The sequence below is a fragment of the Cricetulus griseus genome, chromosome 4 (genome assembly GCF_003668045.3).
Source record: "Cricetulus griseus strain 17A/GY chromosome 4, alternate assembly CriGri-PICRH-1.0, whole genome shotgun sequence".
Taxonomy (NCBI): Eukaryota; Metazoa; Chordata; class Mammalia; order Rodentia; family Cricetidae; genus Cricetulus; species Cricetulus griseus.
Genome location: NC_048597.1, coordinates 173,588,758 through 173,612,919, shown reverse-complemented (window position 1 = coordinate 173,612,919; position 24,162 = coordinate 173,588,758). Strand labels below are relative to the sequence as shown.

At 39.2% G+C, this 24,162-nt stretch overlaps 1 protein-coding gene across 8 annotated transcripts in view; it reads left to right on the top strand.

Moving 5' to 3' along the window:
- The window catches only part of Glce (glucuronic acid epimerase), a 68,568-nt gene extending 46,317 nt beyond the window's left edge, over positions 1-22,251 (top strand). For 5 of the 8 annotated variants that reach the window (XM_027414813.2, XM_035443749.1, XM_027414815.2 and 2 more), the window contains 4 exons: positions 4,977-5,046; positions 10,115-10,713; positions 11,514-11,759; positions 18,276-22,251. In XM_027414813.2, coding sequence (XP_027270614.1) covers positions 10,128-10,713; positions 11,514-11,759; positions 18,276-19,300 — 1,857 coding nt within the window. In that variant the 5' untranslated portion in view covers positions 4,977-5,046; positions 10,115-10,127 and the 3' untranslated portion in view covers positions 19,301-22,251. The remainder of the gene's footprint in view (positions 1-4,976; positions 5,047-10,114; positions 10,714-11,513; positions 11,760-18,275) is intronic. The other 3 variants (XM_027414818.2, XM_035443750.1, XM_027414820.2) reach the window with 1 other exon arrangement.
- Positions 22,252-24,162: the final 1,911 nt, after the last annotated feature.

Here is a 24,162-nt window from a genome sequence, read left to right as displayed (position 1 = left end):
AACTCCACCTCTAGGAACCATTGAAATGAAACCAACACTGGAGGCCCAGGGCAGTACTATATGCCTGAAATACTGAATGTCAAGAAATTCCAACTGCATACTAGATATCCACACTGAAAGGAACCAGAACTTGAAAACAATAGCTGTTTCAGGTTCTAGTCAAGAAGTGTACATGATGAACCTGGGATGTCTTGTCATGAAAAATAACAGATAAGCTATTAAAAGCGATTGAGGTTGTGTGAAAGAAAAGACTTAGGAGCCAATTTAAAGAGATTGGCATTGGCTAAAGTTAGAATATCTTGAGTGTTAAACACCAGTAACTACAGTAAATTGAAATCCATCAAATATGGTAAAACTCTGAGCTTATAAAAACTTATAAAAACTCTGAGTTGTTTTTAAAGGTTCTTGGTTCATTTTTAGATGTTATGAAGAAACCAATTCATTATTTTGACAATTGCTAAATAAAAAAATCTGTAATTACTTTCTTGTACAACTACTTTTCAGGCTAAGCAAGTAGTTGGTAAGGGCAAGGTTTTTTTCTGAAGTGTTTCAACTAATACAGAAGGACTGATAAGGTTAATAGGTGAATTGCTAATGGAGTATTTTTTTAATGGCTGTTTTAGGCTGGCAAGACATGAATACACAGATTAACTTAGTATCACAGAGAAAGTTCCACATTGTATACATCCTAGATAAATTTCATACCTACTTTTATCAAGCCTCTGATCTAGCTGATTTATAGGAAAATTCTCCAAACATTCCAAAAACAAAAACAATACAAGGTAAAACATAGACTTTTAGTGGATTTATTTTGTTGACAGCTTCAGGCATGTATGTAATACATTCTGATTACTCTCTATGCAGCCTTGCTTTATCTTCTTCCCATCCCTGTCACCCCCATTACCAGATTCATGGTGTTTTGTTTTTATGACCCATTAGTTAAGTCAAGGCAGTCTGTGATTATTAGATTGGAACTATAATTGGTGCCTGGTGGAGTCTTCAGTGCATTCATAACTGAAGGTAGAATTAGGCCTCTCCATGAATCTATCAGTAGCAAATAGCCCAGCATTTGAGTAGAAACCCTGGAGTGCCAAAGTTTTTCAACCTTCCTAATGCTGAGACCCTATAATACAGTTCTTCATGTTGTGGTGATCACCGACCATAAAATTATTTTGTTGCTACTTATTAACTGTAATTTTTGTAGCACAAATAAATAAAGGACCCAGAGACTGATACTGGTGTTCAAACTGGAAGCTGAAGATTAGAAAAGCAAAGCAGCCAGTCACTACCTCAGACTGAATGGTCTGATCCTCCTGCTTCTCCTCAACATGGCTGTAGGATCCTGAGACTTCAATGTCTTCCTACCCTCAGTGTGGCTGGAGAATGAATGCTTGATCTGAGACCTTGCTCCTGTCTTAGATACCTCTCATGAGTCCTGGGATTAAAGTTGTATGATCCAAGTGCTGAGATCATCTTTGTGTGAGCTGTTTCTCTTTAGGACTGGATCAATTTCATGTAGCTCAGTGTAGCTTTGAACTAACAGAGATCCATCTACCTCTTAATCCTGAGTCCTGGGATTAAAGGTGTGTAACACCACTTCCTAGTGCTATGTCTCGAAGACAGAGTTTCTGTTCCGCCTGGTCCTGCAGCCGTTTGGATCCAAGTAGACACACAGGGGCTTATATTAATTATAAAGTGTTTGGCCGATGGCTCAGGCTTCTTATTGGCTAGCTCTCTCTTAATCATTAACCCATAACTATTAATTTATGTATTTCCACATGGCCTTATCTTACCGAAGAATTCCCGTACATCCTATCTTATTGGTAGCTACATGGCATCTCTTTTTGGTGGCTTTTCTCTGCGTCCTCTCCCCAGCATTTTCCTTGTCTGGTAGCCCCACTTATACATCCTGCCTGGCCAATCAGTGTTTTATTCATCAATCAATAAGAGAAACATACATTAACAGCATACAGAAGGATACCCCCCATCAATGGCTGCTGGGATTAAAGGTGTGTATCACCATTGCCTGACCTCTATAGCTTGTGGCTGACTTTGCTTTCTGAATCCTCAGGCAAGCTGTAATAAATCATAAATAATATATCACCACAAATTTTGCTACTGTTATGAATCATAATGTAAATATCTGATATGCAGGATATCTGATATGTGACTCCTATGGGTTGAGAACAGCTGATGTCTTATTGCTACTAGGCCCATTCTTGTGCATTCATCTGCGCTGCTCTGAGTTCATGGTTGTAATGGCTATGTCTTGTTAGAAGATAACATTTATAGCTTTTCTATCTTCTGGCTCTTACATCCTTTGCACTCCTCTTCCACAGTGCTTCCTGAATCTTAGAGGTATTCAAAAATGAGTGAACACTCATCTATATTTATCAGTGCCATATACAGCCATGAGTCTATGTTCACTAACATTCCCTGGAAAAAGTCTTGTCAGATTAGGGCCAAGAGTAGCAGTTTTCTGTGGGTATACACATCAGTGTTGAGAATTGACACAATGTCAGTTGAGCTGATCATCAGTTTAGCGGATCAAACAATGTTCAGCTTACCCATTAGGGCCTGTGATCTCCCCCACCATGGGTTTTTAACCAGGTGTATGATACCAGAGGTGGATTCCTTCCTGTGGGCTAGGTCTCAAATCTAATAGGGAACAGTTGGTTACTTTCCTAACAGTACATCTTGCCTGGAAGGTTAGTCTTGTAGATCATAGGAGTCACAGTTAGGTAAGTTCATTAGTGCCTTTTCTCCCCTGGCAACCTACATAGCACCATTGGAGATTATGAAAGCTATCTGTCAGGAAGGAAGCTTCCAGCTTAGTTCCAGCTTGTTTTCTCCATATCAACAAAAGCATGTATTCTTATAAGAGTTTACTTCATGGAAATTTTGGAAAGCATTTTTTTATGCTTGCAGGTTTGGAAAATTGTGGAGATTATCAATGTTGAAAATGAATTCACAAGGAGGCAGTAGGGTTGGGATGAAAAAAAGAGTACTAGCTAATAGGAAGACATAAATTGAAAGGGTGTAGATAAAATAAGGACAACGGGATGGAAACTTTTAAAAAAAGCATTAAAATAAGAAATAGAGTAGAAATTGAATTATGCAGTAGCCAAATTAAGCTACACCAGAATAGAGAACACATTAGAAAATTGAATTCATGATATAGAATACAAATTTGAGAAGCTGTCCCAAAATACAAATGAAAAGAAAGATGTAAAAGATTTGAAGAAAGTAAAGAATAAAGAGATCTAAAACATAGAATTTCTATTCTAGAAGAGACCAGAGAAAGTTGAATAGAGATCCATTTATTATTAAACACTGTAAGGAAAAAGATGAAGGATTACCTGATTATAATTCAAACAGGCTTATTCTCAAACACCTGGGACATTTAATAATGAGACAGACAAGCCTATTGTGGTGAAAATGTTTTTTTCCTATATTAAAATCATCATCATAAAAGATTAAAAACCCTTATTATGCATCCAGGCAAGATGAGAAACAAGCAAACATACCAAAGCAGAGACTCACCTTAAATCCTTCTTACAGATAAATTGTATTTCTATGTAAATGAACAGTTGGTTTGGGGACGGAATTCAGCCTTTCGTAAAAAGAGCTGGGTGTGATGGACATGCCTTGAATCCTTAATCCCAGCACTCCTGGAGGCAAAGGCAGATAGTCTCTGTGAGTTCAAGGCCTGCTTGGTCCACATGATGAATTCCAGGCCATAAAAAAAAAAAAAAAAGGAAGAAAGACCCGATAATATGCAAGTTTAGTTGACTATCAGGGAATCAATTCAGTTTCTGAAATGCAGTATTTGTGTTTGCTCATAGACATTCCATGATATAATAAGAACATAGACCTCACAGTCTGAGAGCTGATGTTCAGATCCCTTTCTTATACTAGTTATGTGAGCCATCAAATAATCACATCTTCAGTGGCTGCTTAATATCACAAAACTTCAGTTCATCTATAAAATAGGGCAGACAGGAGTCTTGCCCAGACTGGCTTGGAACTCTTGGTTATCTTTAGCCTTCCAAGTGCTACCATTACAGTCTGTACCACCAGAAATGTAATCTTATTTGAAACATTGAGCCACATGTATCAAAGATCATGTTAACTTTGTTACTAAAAAAAATTCAGTGGAGCATAGCTTACTTTTGTCTTATGGCGAGTCAGAGTCATTTTTCTAATGTATTCTTGTTTACATTTTTAGAAGGGTCTTAATCACCCAGATTATTAGATCTTTTTAAAGTTAACCAATTGACTGTATAGTTTAAACCTTTAGTCTATCAAGCAGTAAACAACAGTAACTAAATTGTAAATCTGTTTTAAAGAGTTGGCCAAGATACATTTCAGTATATTCTATTACTTATATTCGTTTCTATTTGGTTTATGGGTTTTCAGATATCCAAATACAGTAAAGAAAACACAGCTGCCTGGCTTAAATACCTGTGTTTTTAATTTGCATTTTAAACAAGTCTCACTTATTTAACAAATCTTTAATCAAGGCCTCCTTTGGACTAGATACAGTCCCAGTCACTGGAAATGCAATAGTGGGTTGGAGATGGGTAGTAATCTAAGTATGTAGTATGTCAGACTGATAAGGAGCTAGAGAATAGTGGGTAAGAATTGATGTTTTACATGGGCTGGTGGTCATTGAGGCCTTTCTAATGAATTGACATCCAAGCAGTGGCTCAATGAAGCAAGGAAGCAGGCCAAGTAGATACTAGGGAAAAAGAGTATCGGGAAGGGGAAATGGCAAGTGCAAATGCAAATCTGATTAAAAACATGCCTGACTTGAGTCAGTTTTCCACTGATTACTTTCTTGAAGTGTTCCTGGTCCCCATAAAAATTAAAAGAGACTAAGGGCTTCTTTCTCTTATTTCAGGGCACATTCTTCCTAACTTTTAGTGCTTGTATCATAGCGTTATTCTGATGATGCCCTTTGATCTGTCCTCTAGGTACATGGCTAGTGCCTTTCTTACCTGCTGCACAGTAACTGGAGACTAAATGCTTAACCGGTCCACTTGAGTATGTATTGATCTATTTCTTCTACTCATTACCTAGGAATGACAAGAAATTTAATTGCTTGATTTTTTTTTTTTTTATGTTTTGGTTTTGGTTTTTCAAGACAGGGCTTCTCTGTGTAACCCTAGCTGTCCTGGAACTCGCTCTGTAGACCAGACTGGCCTCTCAATTTCAGAGATCCACCTGCCTCTGCCTCTCAAGTGCTGGGATTAAAGGCGTGAACCACCACCCGTCTTTTTCCTTCTTCCCTCCCTCCCTCCTTCCCTTCCTTCCTTCCTTCCTTCCTTCCTTCCTCCCTTTTTCTCCCTTCCTCCCTCCTTTCCTTCCTTCTTCCTCCCTTCTGATTTGTTAATAAGAAAGCAGGTCATTAACAGTCATACCTTCATAAACTGCCTGTGATTATCATTTCATGAAGGATTGCATAATCCCAATTTCCTGATGTTTCTCTTCTACATTACTAACTGGCCTTATAGGAAATAGAATACTTTGTTGACTGGGGCTATTGGTTCATTCTGAAGTATAGTTCTCAAAGTTACTGATTTTTGTGCTTTAGAAGATGGCCAAGGTTTTTTTTGTTTTTGTTTTTTTGTTTGTTTGTTTGTTTTGGGGGGGTCTGGATTTCTCCTTTTTGAGTAGTGCTGATACTTGTGAGTTATTAGTGAGTCCAGGTGTTTTAATTAACCAGATGTAATTCTCACAATTTGTTTTGTTTTTTTTTTGAGAAGGAGTTTCTCAGTGTACCCTTGACTGTTCCATCCTAGAACTAGCTCTGTAGACTAGGCTGGCTTGAATTCACACCTGCCTCTGCCTTCCCATGCCACCACCCCTAGTGATTCTCACAATTTTTAACAAATAGGAAAGAGGAACTTTCAGGCTGACCACTGTGTCTTTTAGCTGCCAAATGCTGTATTTTTTAATTGTGGAAATGTTTAAACAATATACAATATGTCTGTTGGTCAGATTTAACTTTTATCAATATAATATAATGTAATACCCTCTTAACTTTTTTCTGATCAGGGTCTTGCTGTGTAGCCCAAGCTAGCCTCAAACTCAAAGTCTTCTTGTTTTAGCCTCTAAAGTGCTGGGGTCTTGAACACTAACCACCATATCCAGCATCTATAGTTTTTTTGACCCTGAATTATGATTCCATTGATTTTTGAAAGTTTATTTGTTGTTTGTTGTGATTCCACACCTAGAATCATCCATTTCTCTAAGAAGCCCCAACCTTTTTTCTTAGTAAGAAATGTTATCAGATATAAGTCTTGGATTAAGGTTATTAAAAGTATATTAAAATACGGTGTTTTGTTTTTTTCCATCATATGCCTTGTCATATAGGTAGTGTTGTTTTATGAACATTTACTCATATTTGGGTAGAGGAGGAAAGACACTCCTCAAAGATATAACAAAGAGCTTTGTATTTCTATGTTTAGTTTTATTATTATTGTGTGTGCCATGATGTTGGGGTTGGAGTGTGATACTGGAGATTAGTGGACAACTGTGGAGTCAGTTCTCACCTTCCATCATTACATGAGTTCTGGGGATTAAACTCAGGTTTGTCAAACCTGTGCAGCCAGAGCTGCCTTGCACACCTAATATCTCTCTTTTCATGGTCAAATTCCAGACATAGCTGATACATTATATAAAAGATAACACATAGGTGTTTCTGTTCACTTTGCCTTTATTACAACTTACGGAAATCTTTAATTTATAAATACATGATTTTTGACAGATTGCTTGTACTGTACTTCATGCTATTTTGTTTTAAATCATTTAATATGTTTTTCTCATAGTAATGATATAAACTACGAAACATTATTACAGTGAATATTTCTAATACAAAAAGAAATCTTAAATGTCTCCCAGATCCAAATTTTTTGAACACTGATTTGATGCCACAAGTGAAAACATCTTGCAACTACTACTTGCACAAAATCATCAAAAGTACTATGTAAAATTTGGAGCTGGAAAGATGGCTCAGCAGTTATAAGCATTACTGCTCTTGCAGAGGACCTGGTTCAGCTTCCTACCACCGACATTGAGCAGATCACAACCACCAGCTGTAGCTCCAGAGGTCTAACACCCTCTTGTCTCTGAGAGTATCTGCACACATGTGGTGCACAAACACACATAGATAAATATATTTTTAAACTACATAAAATTCAAAAGTACTTAAGAATCAAAAAAATACATAAAATTCATTTTCAGGCTTGGTATATGTACAAAATGCAAATGGATTTTGTGGTTAGATTTGAGTCCCATTTCCAAGATATCACATGCATGCAGAAATCCAAAGACCGGAAAAAATCCAACCCCTCTTTTCTCAAGCATTTCAGATATTCAACTTATATTACGTTCCCAGCTTTTAAATTCTGTGTATATTTTCAAGATATCCACAGATCTTTGCTGCCTTTCTTTTTTTATGTTCCACTGAAATAAAATGTCTAGAAACAGGAAATGAAGAGGCTTAAGTGACTAGGAGGACTGCTAAAGGATGACAGTTGAGCACACCTTTGTTTGGGTACCAGAAGGCCCAACTGCGCCTTCTGCTCACCTCTCCAGACTTCACTTCAGTTGTCCCTGTACTTGGACTTCGGGTTACTGGCATTGTTCCCAGGTGAAACAACAGGCAGATTTTTCTATACAGAAATTGTAAATGGCTAAGCTTCCAAAGTCATCTTTGTTCTGATAGTTAGATTTCCTGCAGTTAGATTGCCTGCTGCCTTTCATCTCTCACCTAGAAGAGTACTGCGGTTAGCACCTGCTTGGCCCAAACAGAGCTCTCTGTCTTCAATCCTCTCTGGACCCGAGTTCTGTCTATCCAAAAAGCAGAATATCTTTATAGTTAATAGAGGGAGTCTAATATGAGGTTACCAGGTATGTAGTGGGAAAACTTAATGGTAGAAAAAAGAGAAAATAACCAGGAAAAATGTCAATGGAATAAACAGAAGTAATCACAGAGAATTTTATTTTTAAGAAGGAACTCTGTAGCATGTAGAGAGCCACAAAGACAGTACTTCCATTAAGCCACAGGAGGATACACTGCTGGATTGAAAGGGCACATCTGATACAGAAACAATCAGCCATCATGGCCTCCTTTTAAAACTGTAGAATTCATGAGATGGACAAAAAGCTCCTTAATGAGTCATGTCCACAGTGACAGGTATCAGACTGCATTCAAACCTTACCAGTAACCCGAAACTATATTAAGAAAGTGCAGTATTGCCCTGAACACAATCTGCATCTTGCCAAACAGTTAAGAGTGGGAGCAGAAGATCTGGAGAGATGGCTCAGTGATTATAAGCTCTTCCAGAGGACAATTCCAGCACCTATATCAGGTGGCTCACAACCACCTGTAACTCCAGCAGCAAGTTACCAGACACTTCCGTCCTCTGGGTGCCCACACTCATGTGCACATCCCCACACAAAGACATACACACTTAACATAATTTTTTGAAAAGGTATTGGAATTGATGATTTTAGGCATTCAGTGGCTTAAAGTTTACCTTCTCTTAGAATTGGAAGAAATGAGTGGGTTATATATTCACCATTAACTTCCTTAACTGAAATTTATCATTTAATTTTTCACAAAATATTTTCATTTGGGCATTTGCTCTTTTTATCCTATCTAAAAAGGTATATTGTGGGGGAAAGTGAGAAGAGATTACAAACAAAAAATAATTTTGGAATCACACTGCACATTAAAATTACAGAGCGACTGTGGCAAAATAAATTACGCTTTACATCCTTTACTCTGAGCAATCTCAAGTGTTCCATACATCACACACAGAACTAACACAAAATTTCTCATGTTCCCCAATGATCCCTATATATCATCATAGCTGGCTGGTATGCCATATGGCCAGCAGGGCCACCAGCATCAGTGTCTTCTCCCTTCAGTACTAGAGTGTGATTATCTGGCTTAATTTTTTTTTTTTTCAAGACAGGATTTCTCTGTGTAGCCCTGGCTGTACTGCTCTGTAGATCAGGCTGGCCTTGAACTCTCAGAAATAAATCCGCCTGCCTTTGCCTCCTGAGTGCTGGGATTAAAAGCATACACCACTACTGCCCAGCATGTTGGCTTAAATTTAAAAAGTATTCTGACTGCTGTGTTGAGAACAGACTTGGGGGTGGAGTGCTAGGTGTGGGTAGAAAAAGAGGGGGCAGTTTTGCCAGTGCTGAAGTGCTTCATGTGAAAAGTGACCATGGCTCTGCCACTGTGACAGTATCGAAGTTGGTCAGTTAGATACTGAGCGAGCAACATAGGAATCAGAGTTTTTATTCTGAGTGGTGGAAGGGTGGGTGGGTTGAGGGAGAAGATCAGAATGAAGCTGTGAGCATTAAAGTGCGTATTTGGCTTCCAAGTACTTGGGTTAGCTCTTGGTTCTGGGAGTGGGAGGTGCGAGAGAGAGAGAGAGAGAGAGAGAGAGAGAGAGAGAGAGAGAGAGAGAGAGAGAGAGAGAGAGTATTTGTGTGTGTGTATTTGTGTGTGTGTATCTGTAGTTTCAAAGAAAATCTAGCCTTGATAATTTGGGGATGATCATCATGCAAGTTCTTATTAAGGCCTGATGCCTGGGAGAGATCACGGCAGAATGAACAGAGATAAGGAACCATGCAGACTGGGACTGGAAGGCCTGTCAGCATAGCATGTGAGGCAGAGAGGCAGAGAGGCAAGAAGGGAGGCACACTGAGAGGGAACAAGAGACCCAACAGTTGCAAAGATGTTATGTTTTGTTGTTGTTTTCTCAGACAGCTACTAAAAGAGCTAGGATGTAAACACTTAAGTTGTTTGGTCTTAACTACTTTAAAAATAAGGAGCATAGTAAAAAAAAATTCCTGAAGTAACAAAGGAGCACAGAATGAAAATTTGGGCATCTATACTTCAGAGAACTGTGCTGAGCAGTTTGCCTCTTACCTTTGCCTATGCTAGAAAGTTTGGGTCATAGCTTTAAATATGATCAGATTACATGTATTTGATTGTCCTGATATGCACATTGAATAACTATTTTAAGTGAAGCAAACTTACCTAGGAAATGTCAGCAATGACTGCATGATTTTCTTCTTGCCTCCATAGGTATGGTCTGAATATGCGTTGTTTGGCAGCTCGGGTCAATTATAAGACTTTGATTATCATCTGCGCACTATTCACTTTGGTCACAGTACTTTTGTGGAATAAATGTTCCAGCGACAAAGCAATCCAGTTTCCTCGGCATTTGAGTGGTGGATTCAGAGTGGATGGATTAGAAAAAAGAACAGCAGCATCTGAAAGTAACCACTATGCCAACCACATGGCCAAGCAGCAGCAGGAGGAGGCATTTCCTCAGGAGCAGCAGAAAGCACCCCCTATCGTTGGGGGCTTCAATAGCAATGGGGGAAGCAAGGTGTTAGGTCTCAAATATGAGGAGATTGACTGCCTCATAAATGATGAACACACAATTAAAGGGAGACGAGAAGGGAATGAAGTTTTTCTTCCATTCACTTGGGTAGAGAAATACTTTGATGTTTACGGAAAGGTGGTCCAGTATGATGGCTATGACCGATTTGAATTCTCTCATAGCTATTCCAAAGTCTATGCACAGAGAGCCCCTTACCACCCTGATGGTGTATTTATGTCCTTTGAAGGCTACAATGTCGAAGTCCGAGACAGAGTCAAGTGTATAAGTGGAGTTGAAGGTTGGTATCTGTTTGCTGTACTTGGGTTTTTCTAGTTTGATTGTATTAAGGACTAAGAAACTGAAGATGTTAGTTACACAGCCACTCATAGCTTAATGGGAAGGGACCTTTCATTGTTGCTCTGTCTCAGCAAGAAGAAACAGGTGAAATATAAACCTATTGAAACTTTCCAGTTGGTGTGATTTAAGGGCAGCAATAAGACCAGACTGAATAAATAGGATTATTCCATTAACCTGACTCAGAATCTCATCAGTGAGGTCAAGGCACCAATCTCCAGAATTGTGCTTCAAAACAATAAAGTTACTAGACCAGGGATATGGCTCAGTGATGCAGCATTCGCCTAATATGTGCAAGGCCTGGAGTTCAATCCCTACATGTACAAACACACACACACACACACACACACACACACACACACACACACACACACCAATAAAAACTGTACTAATACAGGGACTAGACAGGCAATGAGACCCAGGCTACTGATAAGCTTTCTAACACCCGTACTCTTTCTTCATGATGTAGTCTCCCAAAGTTAAATATTTCATTACCTAATGAAAGATCAGTTTATATATGAATAATCTTTTTAAAAATGAGTGATTACAAAGATGTACAATAATGTATAATCAGTGTAAGAATTAAAATTGATCAATAGAACAGAACACACAGCAGAAAGGCAGGAAAAAAAAGCTTCAAGTTGCAGATAACCCTAAAACATTTCTCAGACATGCAACAGTGAAGAATGTCCTCGGAATGGCTCCTCACTGTAGGTTTAGTGATTTGTTGTTTGTTTTTTATAGGTGTGCCATTATCTACACAATGGGGCCCTCAAGGCTATTTCTACCCAATCCAGATTGCACAGTATGGACTAAGTCATTACAGTAAGAATCTAACCGAGAAACCCCCTCACATAGAGGTATATGAGACAGCAGAAGAAAGGGACAGAAATGTCAGACCTACAGAATGGACCGTGCCCAAGGGCTGCTTCATGGCAAGTGTGGCTGACAAGTCTAGATCCACTAATGTTAAACAGTTTATTGCTCCAGGTGAGTTTTGTACTGTATGTGTCTTACATTTAAATTGTCTTATAGCAAATTGGTGTACCTTTAAATTTTTTAATGTTTTTTTTAAAAAACATAGCAAGCCCTTTCTTTATGTTATATACATAAAAGATGTCATCTAAGTGAAATCCCCCAAAAGTGAACAACTGAAAACGAGTGTTATGAAAACGAGTTAATTTACTGTGTGAAGAATTAAGCTATAGAGTGATGCAAAAATGTAGATAGAGTTGTTGTGTGCCTTCTGGGGTCTATATCCCCTGAAATGAAGTTCTCTGGTTTGCTTTAGTCTTTGGTACTGGAATCTGACCCAGGATTTTGTACATTCTGCCACTGCGTAGTACATACTCAATCTTCCTTGGCTTATAATGTCAGCATAGCATAGTTGAATTTTTAAGTGATTCTGCCCTAGGTTAAATTTTGTTTTAACTGCAAGAGCCATCCTTTCCTTTGTATATTTTTTTTAACTAATAGCATTTTATTTTTTTCTAAGAAATTATAGCACTACCAAATAGGCCTGCTCTCATTCTGAATTTTGTTAGTGTACTAAATTATCTGAAACTTCATTTAAAACCATTTTCATTAATAAAACCATTTATAAGATCAAATTAACCTTATGCAACATTTCCCTTTTACTGAGACAGTCTCATTAATTGGGATGTAATGTATTTTCCTGTACTAATCAATATCCATGAGAATTAATGAGTCCATTACTTAAAAAGACAGTGAAATAATCTTAGCACCTCAGGCTTAATGAAATTTTGTCAGGTTTAGAGCTCATTTCTCCTCCCTCCAACCTGGAATGGGTAAATAAAAGAGAAGAAAGAGGGTTAGACCTCCTTTGTATTGTCTCCTTCTTTATTGATGATAGACCGGGAAAGCCACATCCTTATAGGGGCTTGAGTAATGCATTTAGGAATGTTAATGCCTTGCAAAGAAAGGGTGACCTTTAGTTTTATTGAGACTAGAACATCTTTTCTCCCATGATGTTTTGTGATACTCAAGTATATAGATGGTCTTTGCTTATTATAAAACACCTCCCATGGCTAGATGAGAAGTTAGAAGAAAATGCTTAAGAATAGTTGTTTTATACCTAGGAAGTGAACATTTTGTTTTGGGTGAACCCAAGGAGTTTGGTTTTACTTTGATAGCGTTGTTTAGATGTTGGTAGAAAATTGTATCTTTCATCAGTCTGGAGTTTCTGGAGGGTTTTCTTAGAATGGTCTAACTCTGGCCTGTTGACAGCAACAGATTTCAGTTATGCTTTTAGATGCCTTGAGGAATGTAAAAAGGTAGATTCACACATCCTGCAATGAGGAATCTTCACCACTTTAGCCTGTCATTCATTTAGTGGCCAGTTGCTGGAGATAAAAACCACTTTTTTTTTTTTTTGGTGGGGGGAGGTTTCAAGCACACAGAGAACTGTTGAAAGCCATGTTGTTAGGAGGATACACCTCCTCAGAGTTGCTCCCTATTGGTAAGTATGCTAGCTAGGAGTGGCATGCACTTGTTATTCTGTATGTTCTGGGAGCTGTACTGTAAGGATGAGGGAGAGTGATTGCAGCTGCATGAGAGCAAGAGTCAAGGGAGAGCAAGAGTCAATGGTATCATTGAAACATGGCTGTGAGGCATGAGAAGTGTTTGGGAAATACAGCTTTGTGGGAAACAGTCTGGAGCATAGTTGACAAGTTGGGACTTGTTCTTAAAATCGTAGGTATGAGTAAGCTGGGGCTCTAGAGAACTGGAGATTATTTTTCTTTCTTGACCTTTTCCCCAAAGGAGTTTTTTTTTTCCTCCCAAAAAGGGAACAAAATCACTTTGAGGAGAGAATGATTTTATAAGCAGAGTATAGTAGTACACCTGTGATCCCATTGCTTAGGAAGCAGAAGCAGGAAGGTCATGAGTTCCAGAGCAGCCTGGACTACATAGTGAGACCCAGCCTTAAAAAAATCAACACACACACATGGTGGGGACCATTCTATAAGTCTGCAACATACTTTTATTTATTTGTTAAATAATGTTTTCCTTTTTTAAAAAAACCATATATATATATATATATATATATATATATATATATAGAGAGAGAGAGAGAGAGAGAGAGAGAGAGATTTAAATAGAGTCTCAAAGTAGCTTTTGCTGGCCTCAAACTCACTATGTAGTTGAGGATGGAATTAGCTTGAACTCTTGATCTTTCTGCCTCTTTCTCGGTGCTGAAATTGCAGGCATATGCCACCATATCTGGCTGTTTTTTTTTTTTTAATTCTCAAATAGAATGATGTAGACCCTCATGATTTCAGTTAACTTTCCCAAAGCATTCTTATCCTTCCACTTTTGTGATCTCTCCTCTTCCTTTCTCTTGTTTAGCTGTTTGTCCCAGCTGCTGCTGAGTACTTCCCCTCCCCCTTTTTTCCTGCCTGACCCTCATCTCTCAGCATTCATCCAGGTTTGAGCAGAGCTGTTTTCCATTTGATGTAGTAAACCTGTTGATGAGGAATGAATAAATGGTGGTAGCTTATGCTTTATGTGAGGATACTGACTTAAAGACTGTTCTGTTTTCCCAGCTTTATGAGTGTAACTGACTAATGAATTTGTATATATTTAAGGTGTACAATATAATGCTTTGATGCAGATATATGTTGTAAATTGATTACCAGGATCAAGATAGTAGTTTACAAAGGGCTGGAATCCAGCACTCATGTCAGGTGGCTTACAATCACCTATAACTCTTCTTCCAGGGTATCTGATGCCCCTAGTCCCCTGTGGCACCTGCACTCTCATGCACCAACCCACACACAAATACATAGTTAAAAGTAATAAAAATCTTTTAAAAACATGAAAATGGAAGAGAACTTACATATCCATCACTTCATAGAAATAGTGTGTATGTTGGTAAGAGTGTAGAAAATGTCAGCTTATCTTAGTGTGTGAGACAATATCATCTCCAGTTTGTCATGTTGCATTTGAGTGTGAAAGCTTGTATTCTTTGACCTCCATCTCCCTATTTCCCCCAGCTCCCAGTTCCTAAATACATTATTCTATGTCTGTGAGTTCAGCTTTCTTACTAATTACTAGTAATGTTTAATATAATTAGAGTATAGTAGACATTCCACATTCAGTATCTGCTTTTCTAAGCATTGGCTCTCAGATAGCAGGATTTCTTCTCTTTTACAACTGGAAATTACAAACACCACCTTATCCACCTACCCATCACTGCACACAGGCTATTTCCACTAATCTTGCAGTGTACGTAGGTTATCTCTCACCCATGTATCTCTGTGATACTAATTGTATTTCCTTTGGTAAGTATGGATGCAGAAGTGGGATTCCTGGTTCACCTGAAGTTCTGGTTTTAATTGGGGGAGGGGGACCTTTATTCAAATTGCTGTAATGGCTGGACCAATTTACATTCCCTCACAAAGTGCACAAGAATCCTTTGTCTCCATATCTGAAGCTGAACTTTGTTAGTGTCTGTGCTATCCTTGATAGCCCTAATAAATGGTGGGTGGCATTTTGCTGTGGTTTTGTTTATACTTCCCTTGAGATAAGGGATGAACACCTTTGCATATACCCTGTGGCTATTTGTGACTTTGGGAAAATGTCTGTTCAGACACTTTGTGCATACTTTAATTAATTGATTTTGTTTCCTATTGAGTTCTTCATATATTGTTGGATATTAACACCTTTTCAGATCTATAGTGTGCAGTTGTTTTCTCTTGTTTTATAGTTTTTGCCTTTTCATTTTGTTAATTGCTACACTTTATAGCTTGATGTAGTCCCACTCTTCTGTTTGGTTTTGGTGGTGGTGGTGATAGTTTTTAGTACTTGTGCTTTTAGTGTCAAATCTAGAAAATAATTGGCAGCATGTTTGTCCTCCTTTGTTAATATAACACATATACCATCTATACCAAACAAAGTTTCAGTAGCTCCTGGAAATAACTTCTCAGAAAATAGGCCATGGGCTTGTGCAAATCCAAACTGTCAGGAAGTCAAATTTCTGTTAGTAGATTGGAAGGAGTCTCCAGACAGCACAGTGTTCTAAGGAGAGCTCAGAACTTCATCTGCTGAGTTTTCTATTTGCCACACCATCTCTTATGCTACCACTCTGACCCTGCAGTAGTCTGACAGATTAGGGAACTTCCCACATATTGAAATTGAAAAACTGGTTTCATATAATTGTTGGGAAGACTCCAATTGTTGACTGAGTGAGGGCTGTGACTTCTTGTCTGTCACTATATGTCTCGGGAGAACCCCCTTTATTAGTGTCAAGGGCTTACAAAAATTAGTAATTGGAGTTTTTAAGGGTTCATTCTTTACTGAATCCTTTGGACACATCTGGTATATTAAGACAGAATAAGAGGATTGGTTAAACCCTGTCACTAGTTCAGTTTGTATAAATAAGGTGAAAAATTAGACCGTAATTCTGGGAGGAAATGGATTTCTGCTTCCTTTCATCTGGACTAAGATGGGGCATTGTTAACCAGTCTGCCAAAGCATATGTAATACTTAATAATGATAAAAATAGGACTCAAGATAATGTGCTATGCTAAGTATAATCTAATCTTGTACTTCTGAATTCCACAGTGTTTCAGGTAGCTGAACTCAGCTCCAGATTTCCTTTTACTAGGAAGGAGGAAAGTACTAGTTAGTGAGAAATGCATGCTGACATTTTGACAGATAAAAAGGATTTTGCTGAACTAAGATTCTACTATTGTGGTCAATTTTTAAGCCGTCACCCAGGCATTATTTGATTCATAAGTCTGCTATGGTGTACTCATTCTTGGTACAATTTCCATAATTGTCTGCTCCATCAAATGAAGTCATTAAGAGCCCCAGGCCGTGTGTATCTGTACTGCTGGGATCCAGCGTTTAGAGGCTTGACTTCACAAGCCAGTGCTGTTCAGGCTGATCTGGTCTTTGTTCCTGTGACACTACATGCAGATCCTCTCAAGGACTGCTGAAAGCACAGATCTACTTCTGTGGCTAGGTCTGAGAGAAGGAACCTCCACTGAACATTCTTTTGAGCATATTATTTCCAGTGTCATTTGTCTTCCTCACAGTATTTGTACTTGGAACCTGAAACCTGGATCATAGTCCCTGCTAGACTAGTAGTTGCTTAACCTCACAAAACCTGTATGTCTTCATCTTTAAAGCAGAAATAATCCATGTTTTACCACCCTCAGAAGAGTGAGGACCAAATGAAAGTTGTATGTGGGTATGTTTGGAAAAATTTAAGCCATGGAAAGATTAAGATGTTCTATTGGGTGGAAGTGGTGCACACCTTTAATCCCAGCACTTGGGGGACAGAGGCAGACAGATCTGATTTTGAGGCCAGCCTGGTCTACAGAGCGAGTTAATTTATGTGGCGTGTGTGTGTGTGTGTGTGTGTGTGTGTGTGTGTGTGTGTGTGTGTGTGTTTTTGTGGGAGAGAGAGAGAGAGAGGAGAGAGAGAGAGAGAGAGAGAGAGAGAGAGAGAGAGAGAGAGAAAGAGAGAGAGAGATTATCTTTTGTTGCTAGTTGGTTTTAATATACACAGTGGGTAATTGTTAGAGCCAGCCATTGCTGTGCCCTGGCTATACAAGAGAAATTTCATATTTCATAATTTGTCAAATAAAACAGATTTTACCATTTTGTTAGTGTGTGGTAATTAGTGGGAGTAGTCACCAGCATTTATCACTGTTCTAAGCCACTGACTTCTTTAAGTTGTCAAAATTAACCTTCAAAGTGATACTGTCTCTGCCAACACTTGAAGAAACTGGGACTTGGGAAGGTCTGTTTTACTTTTTCAGAGCTGCTGGTTGAACAGGAACTGTGAAGGATTTTTAACTCCAAAGTGTACTTTCTCCTTCCCTCTCTTTACCTTATACATGAGCCCATTGTTTAATTTCCAATAATTTTGTTTATGATTCCAGAGAATATAAAAAAAAATACTTTTCAACATCAAATTAAGAACCAGACTTGACAGTGTGAGTTCTGTCCTTTGTATCTGGGAGGTTACTTGACTGTGTCTCTCGGTTGCACATCTGTAAAGTAGGAGTGAAACAGTGCACACTCATGGCTAAACAGGTATCATGTAAGGTCTGGAATATAAAACACTTAGAATATAAGGCAAGAAATACCAGCTGCATTAGAAATGAAATTTCATATATACCATTCTATCTAGAACTCTCTTGTAATAATATGCTTTGAATCAGCTTTTGGCTATTTTTCTCCCTTTTATGGAATAACTATATTAAAATAATCAGTGATTTTTTTGACCAGTTGGCATAAGGTCTAGAAAAAACAGTTTGATCAACAATTCTTAGTTATTTGTTCTGAACCATTTCTGTAAACCAGACAGAGACAATGCAAGAAACTTTCATGTCACCAGATTTTCTACTTAGCAAAAATCTGGTAACACAACACTGTTAATTTTGTATGGTCAGTAGTTATCATTGAATAAACTGCAATTAAATTTCAAGTATAAAAATACTTTATTCTAACCAGTCCTTGATCTGTTCCCCACAGAAACCAGTGAAGGTGTGTCTTTACAGCTGGGAAACACAAAAGACTTCATTATTTCATTTGACCTCAAGCTCTTAACAAATGGGAGTGTGTCTGTGGTTCTGGAGACCACAGAAAAGAATCAGCTCTTCACTGTGCATTATATTTCAAACACCCAGCTAATTGCTTTTAAAGACAGGGACATATACTACGGCATTGGGCCCAGAACTTCGTGGAGTACAGTTACCAGAGACCTGGTCACTGACCTCAGGAAAGGAGTGGGTCTTTCCAACACAAAAGCTGTCAAGCCAACCAAAATCATGCCCAAAAAGGTGGTTAGGTTGATTGCAAAAGGGAAGGGATTCCTGGACAACATTACCATCTCAACCACAGCCCACATGGCTGCATTCTTTGCTGCTAGTGACTGGCTAGTGAGGAACCAGGATGAGAAAGGTGGCTGGCCAATTATGGTGACCCGGAAGTTAGGGGAAGGGTTTAAGTCTTTAGAACCAGGGTGGTACTCTGCTATGGCACAAGGGCAAGCCATGTCTACATTAGTCAGGGCCTATCTTCTAACAAAAGACCATATATTCCTCAATTCCGCTTTAAGGGCAACAGCCCCATACAAGTTTCTGTCAGAGCAGCATGGAGTTAAAGCCGTGTTCATGAATAAACATGACTGGTATGAAGAATATCCAACTACACCTAGCTCTTTTGTTTTAAATGGCTTTATGTATTCTTTAATTGGGCTGTATGACCTAAAAGAAACAGCAGGGGAGAAGCTTGGAAAAGAGGCGAGATCCTTGTATGAGCGTGGCATGGAATCTCTTAAAGCCATGCTGCCCTTGTATGATACTGGCTCCGGAACCATCTATGACCTTCGCCACTTCATGCTGGGCATTGCTCCTAACCTGGCCCGCTGGGACTATCACACCACCCACATCAACCAGCTGCAGCTGCTCAGTACCATCGATGAGTCTCCAATCTTCAAAGAATTTGTCAAGAGGTGGAAAAGCTACCTTAAAGGCAGCAGGGCAAAGCACAACTAGAGCTCAAAACCAAAAGCGCATTCCAGCCCCTTCTGAACTCAAGGGCTGAGCTCTGTGTCAGTGGCAGAACTCAGCAGCACATTGCACATTTAAGATGGTGTGTGTCTGGGGTTTGTGGGTCACAGCAATGTGAGAAGAGACCCTTAAAGTTAGTCTTTCTGAAATGATTGCATTCCATGGGTCAGGTGCTTAGAAATGTAGGCCCTGAAAGCGTTTAGTCAGTGCGCTGAACAAAGATGTGATCTCAGCCCTGATCATCACTTAGGCCTCCATGCAGAGTCATTCTCAGTCTGTGAAAGATAATGGTAAGTGGCTGCTGCTAGCCTGCTGCTCAGCACTTACCTAAAACTTAGTGTGGAGTGCTTTTAAAATGTGATTATTTATATTTATGCTGAAAGCAGGCTTTTAGAAAACAGTGTGCTGTACTGCAGTAAACATGTGCGTATAGCCTGGATTGTGGACTGTGTTTTTTCAGTGTTTCTTTCCTGTAGGTTCATTTCTTGGGAAGGAGTGAGCATTTGTTGCATTTGTTCAATTATATATGGAAAATGTTTTGAATTATGGTTTTCTTGAACTATGTATATTTAAACACAGCCTGTGTTCAGGTCTCATGGTCAAATAACATAAGCACAACTAAAATGAAACTTGTTGACTGCACAAGAAATTACAGACATGCTATGTTTTATGAAACTTGATCTACAATCAGTAGAAGTCTGATAATCATCTTCCCCACCTCTGTCCCCAATGCAATGTGTCTTTGTCACTGTCTAGAATGTTGCATTTCATTTCATATTACACTTTGGTGGTTTTGTCCATTTTGAGGACAGTACCCAGAGTGTTAATTATAAGCCTAAATTTGTGACAGATGTAATGATTTGAAGCCTACCATCATCCCTTTTAGGACTTTTTTCCCCTTAAAGGAAAATTACTGGGTTAAATGGTATGTTAGGAGTCACGGTAAAGTTTTTCCTGCCTGGATTGTCATCATCACTTTTACATCATTGCTTCTGTCCTCACTGTTTCTCTGAAACTGAATTTTGAATGATTCCAGCATTGAAACAGAAGAGATACTACTGTGTCTACTGTCCGTGTGCCATCGGATCTGTAAGGGTTTCAGAGTTCTCATGCCATGGACAGTGTCTGTTATAGGGCTTCAGGCATTACGTAAAAGCAACAAGGATTGGTTTTGCCCTGGTTTTTGTTTATGGTGTGATAATATGGAGATAGTTAGGTAACATGAGTCTCACACTTCCTAGGGACAAACAATGAAGTTTATCCAGCTATCTGTCTGATTCATGTTTAAGAGCCAGGTGAATGGTTTGCCCACACATTGTACTTCTGTTGAATTCAGCTACCAAGTACTGTTGAAACAGGAAATATAAATATATATGTGTGTGTCTGTGTGTGTGTATGTATGTGTATATATATATATATATATATATATATATATATATATGATGCATAGACACACATGTAAATGATATATAAAGTATATGGGCATCACAGGAGACAGGAAGATCTGTACTGAAGATAAAGACAATATTATACTGTTGAAAAATAAGTATAAACTCCCAGTTTATGTGACCACACTTTAAATGACCACACCTTGATTTTGCCTACAGCGAAATCAGTATGGTCTTTAGGTTCCCTAGATTTTACCATTGTGGTTCTCACACAAGAGGTGTTTCAGCAAGTTCTGAACATGCACATTTGTCTCAGCAATAAAAATGAGGACTCCCTTTTTATTTTCAGTACTGATGTTCAAAACAAGCTTCCCCACATGGGAGCATTGTTCACTCTATCAGATTTGTTATTAGAGTGGTCCCGACTTTGCTTTATGTTTGCATACTGGTCTTCAGATGAGAGGGGACAGTGAAATCATCATGGTACTGCTTTTGTGACAAACACCAGTGCCTTACCAATGTGGTTGTCCTTTTCAACTGAAGAGGGAAAGTTTGTTTTGTTTTGTTTTTGATGTAGAAATGGCAGTTTGCTGCTGTTGCTTTTCCACTGCCTTCCACATTGCAACAGCTACTTGACTTGTCTTGTGATCCCAGAATTCCCTAAGAGGTCACATTGAGCCTGTGACAGCACTGTCAGTGCTTGGCTTCTCAGACTTGAGGATGCCTCTGTCACCTGGGAGTTTACAAAATGAGACTCTAGGTGTGCAGGAAGTCTGCCTGCAAAGTGGGATCTGCAGCATGTTTAACAGGTGGGGTGATGCTGCTTTGGGAGAGCTGGGCTTGTGTAGAGAGCACTGCCTGGGACCCATGCATTTTTGCCTCCAGAAAATCTACAAAGTTTCCTCGGTTTTTAAAACATGTAAATGTTTACTTATCCTGAGTATAGCGAGAAGGGGAGGGTATTTTAAGTTTTTGTTGTATTTCTTTAAACTTTTCTTTAAAAATACTGGTTTGATTCACTTATCTGAGTTAGCTTCCATGTTGAATCTGTTGCCATTTTAGTAGTAAAACCAGCCAAAAGTTTCTAGACAAAGGGCAGGTTTGACCCTTTAAGAGTTACTGTATATAATGGCTTCATTCAAGAGCCACGCAGCGTCCATGAGCAAGTGCAGAAACGACACAAGCACACTCTCCAGATGCCGCGGGACTCTTTCCTTTTTGGTGTACAGACTCTCACCAAAAGCTGCTGTTTTCTTTCTTGTAATTGTTTCCTCGCTTCTCCTCCATTGTACATGTGGGGTATATGCCATGTGTCAAATATGCAATAACGTGTTTACCGGATGCCCTTCTGAAGGGTGGTCCTCTGTAAAGCTGTACAGACTTTGCAGTCCAAGCACAATGTGCACATGTTAGTTTTATATACAGCGAAACTTGATTTTTTCAAATGGAAAGGTATTTTGTTTCTATACAAAGTTTAATGGGTTGTTTGTGCTTAATGTAAAACTGCTTTATAAAACTGTAAAATAAAGTTTTTATCATGAAAAGAAATACACTTGGGTATTTCTCTTCTTTTTCTGTTTAGTTTGTGATTGTGTGAGGCCAGCAAACATTTGACCAACATTTCCTGTTGAACCTGCAGACAGGGAACCAGAGTGTAGCACAGGAGCCTTAGTCTGTAGAACCAGAGTACACAGGACAGGTTCAGAAAATAAAGTACTGCACTGTGCTCAATCAGGGACTGAAGCTCAAGCTGGTGCTCTGGTTTTAATCACAGCAGAAAGTTCCATGCTTCCTGTCATCTTTCTGTACTCATAGCTTTAGAATGATCAGCATCACCTCATATTCTCTCCTCAGTAAGATTTTAGGTTGCCAAATATGAATCCAGCCTTTACCTGGAATTCCAGTTGATCACCAGCCAGCTGTTAGATTCCAGTGGCCATATAGGTCTTAGCACAAGGCTGTTCTCCTAGTTGGACCCTTGTCTTCCACCTTCCTTTGACAAACAGCTATGTAGTCAGAAGCAGTCTTGGACCAGCGTGGATCATGGACTACTCTTGCTTTGATTTTGCAGTTTGTGACAAAATTATGGTTTGGCTGTGAAACTTGAGGGGCAGGTCCTCCATACCACAGAGGACTTCATACCTGATGAGCTCTTCTTCTCTGCCTGTTCTCTGGACGGCCCTGACAACTGCTAGGCCAGTCAGTCTCCCAGCAAGAATCCAAAATTGAGTTAGATTTTTAAAACTGAAGTAAAGTGAGAAAAGCAAAGCGGGGGAGGGGCTGCAGAATTTTGGTAGAGGTTCAAGCCCTGGATCCAGTGCATTTCAGAGGGCAGTGGAACTCCACTCAGGTTCCATAGAGTACACGTGTATCCTTAGGATATTCACTGTGTGCTGCTGTTGACTGGATTCGTGGCTCACACGACTGTTTCTGTGGCTCGCAACAGTTGAGCGCTGATAAATAATAGTGTCTCCATTGTTGAGGAAATGGTCTGCAGATGATACATTTCCTCATCCATTAGGGCTGCTGCAACAAAACACCATAGGCTAGGGTAGCTTAAACAGAGATTGATATGTCTCAATTCCAGAAATGGGAAATCTAAAATCAAGTTGTAGATAGGATTGGTTTCCTTTGAGGATGCTTTTCCTTGCTGTCTTCTCCCCATGTCCTCACATGATTGTCCCTCCAGCTGTTGTCTGAGTCCTGATCTCATAAGGACACGGTCACACTGAGTTAAAGACTATTAGCCTTGTTTTTATATGTACCATTTTGGTGGGTTTATTTTTTGTTTTTGTTTTTGTTTTTTCTTTTTCAAGACAGGGTTTCTCTGTATAGCCCTGCCTATCCTGGAACTCACTTTGTAGACCAGGCTGACCTCGGAACTCAAAGAGATCCACCTGCCTCCGTCTCCCAAGTGCTGGGATTAAAGGCATGTGCCACCACTGCCCAATTTATGTATCACCTTTTTTAAAGGCATGATCTCTACATAGAGTCATGTTCTGATATATTGAGGCTTAAGACTTGAGCATGCCAATTTGGGGGCAAGGTGTCACAATTCAGCCTATTATCATTCTTCACACAGAGCACACAGGAACAATCATTTGATAACCAATGAGGGTCCCAACTCAGGTGTTTAGGAAACATGAATGGGGCGGAGATTCCTACTTAGGACTCAGGCAACAAAGCTGCCTGGCTCACAACTGTGTCAGGAACTTGGTCTTTGATGCCATAAGTTTTAATTCCTTCATAGTACTATCCAGAAAAGGGGATTTTTTTGTTTTGATATTTTTTGGAAATTGGCAAAGCAAACACTAACATGATGTTTTAAAAATGTACCATCAGGGACTGGATAGTTGGCTTAGTGGTCAAGAGTACATACTGCTCTTGCAGAGGATTGCTGATTTCAGTTCTCAGCACCCAACTCAGGTGGCTCACAGCCTCCTGTAACTCTAGCTCTGG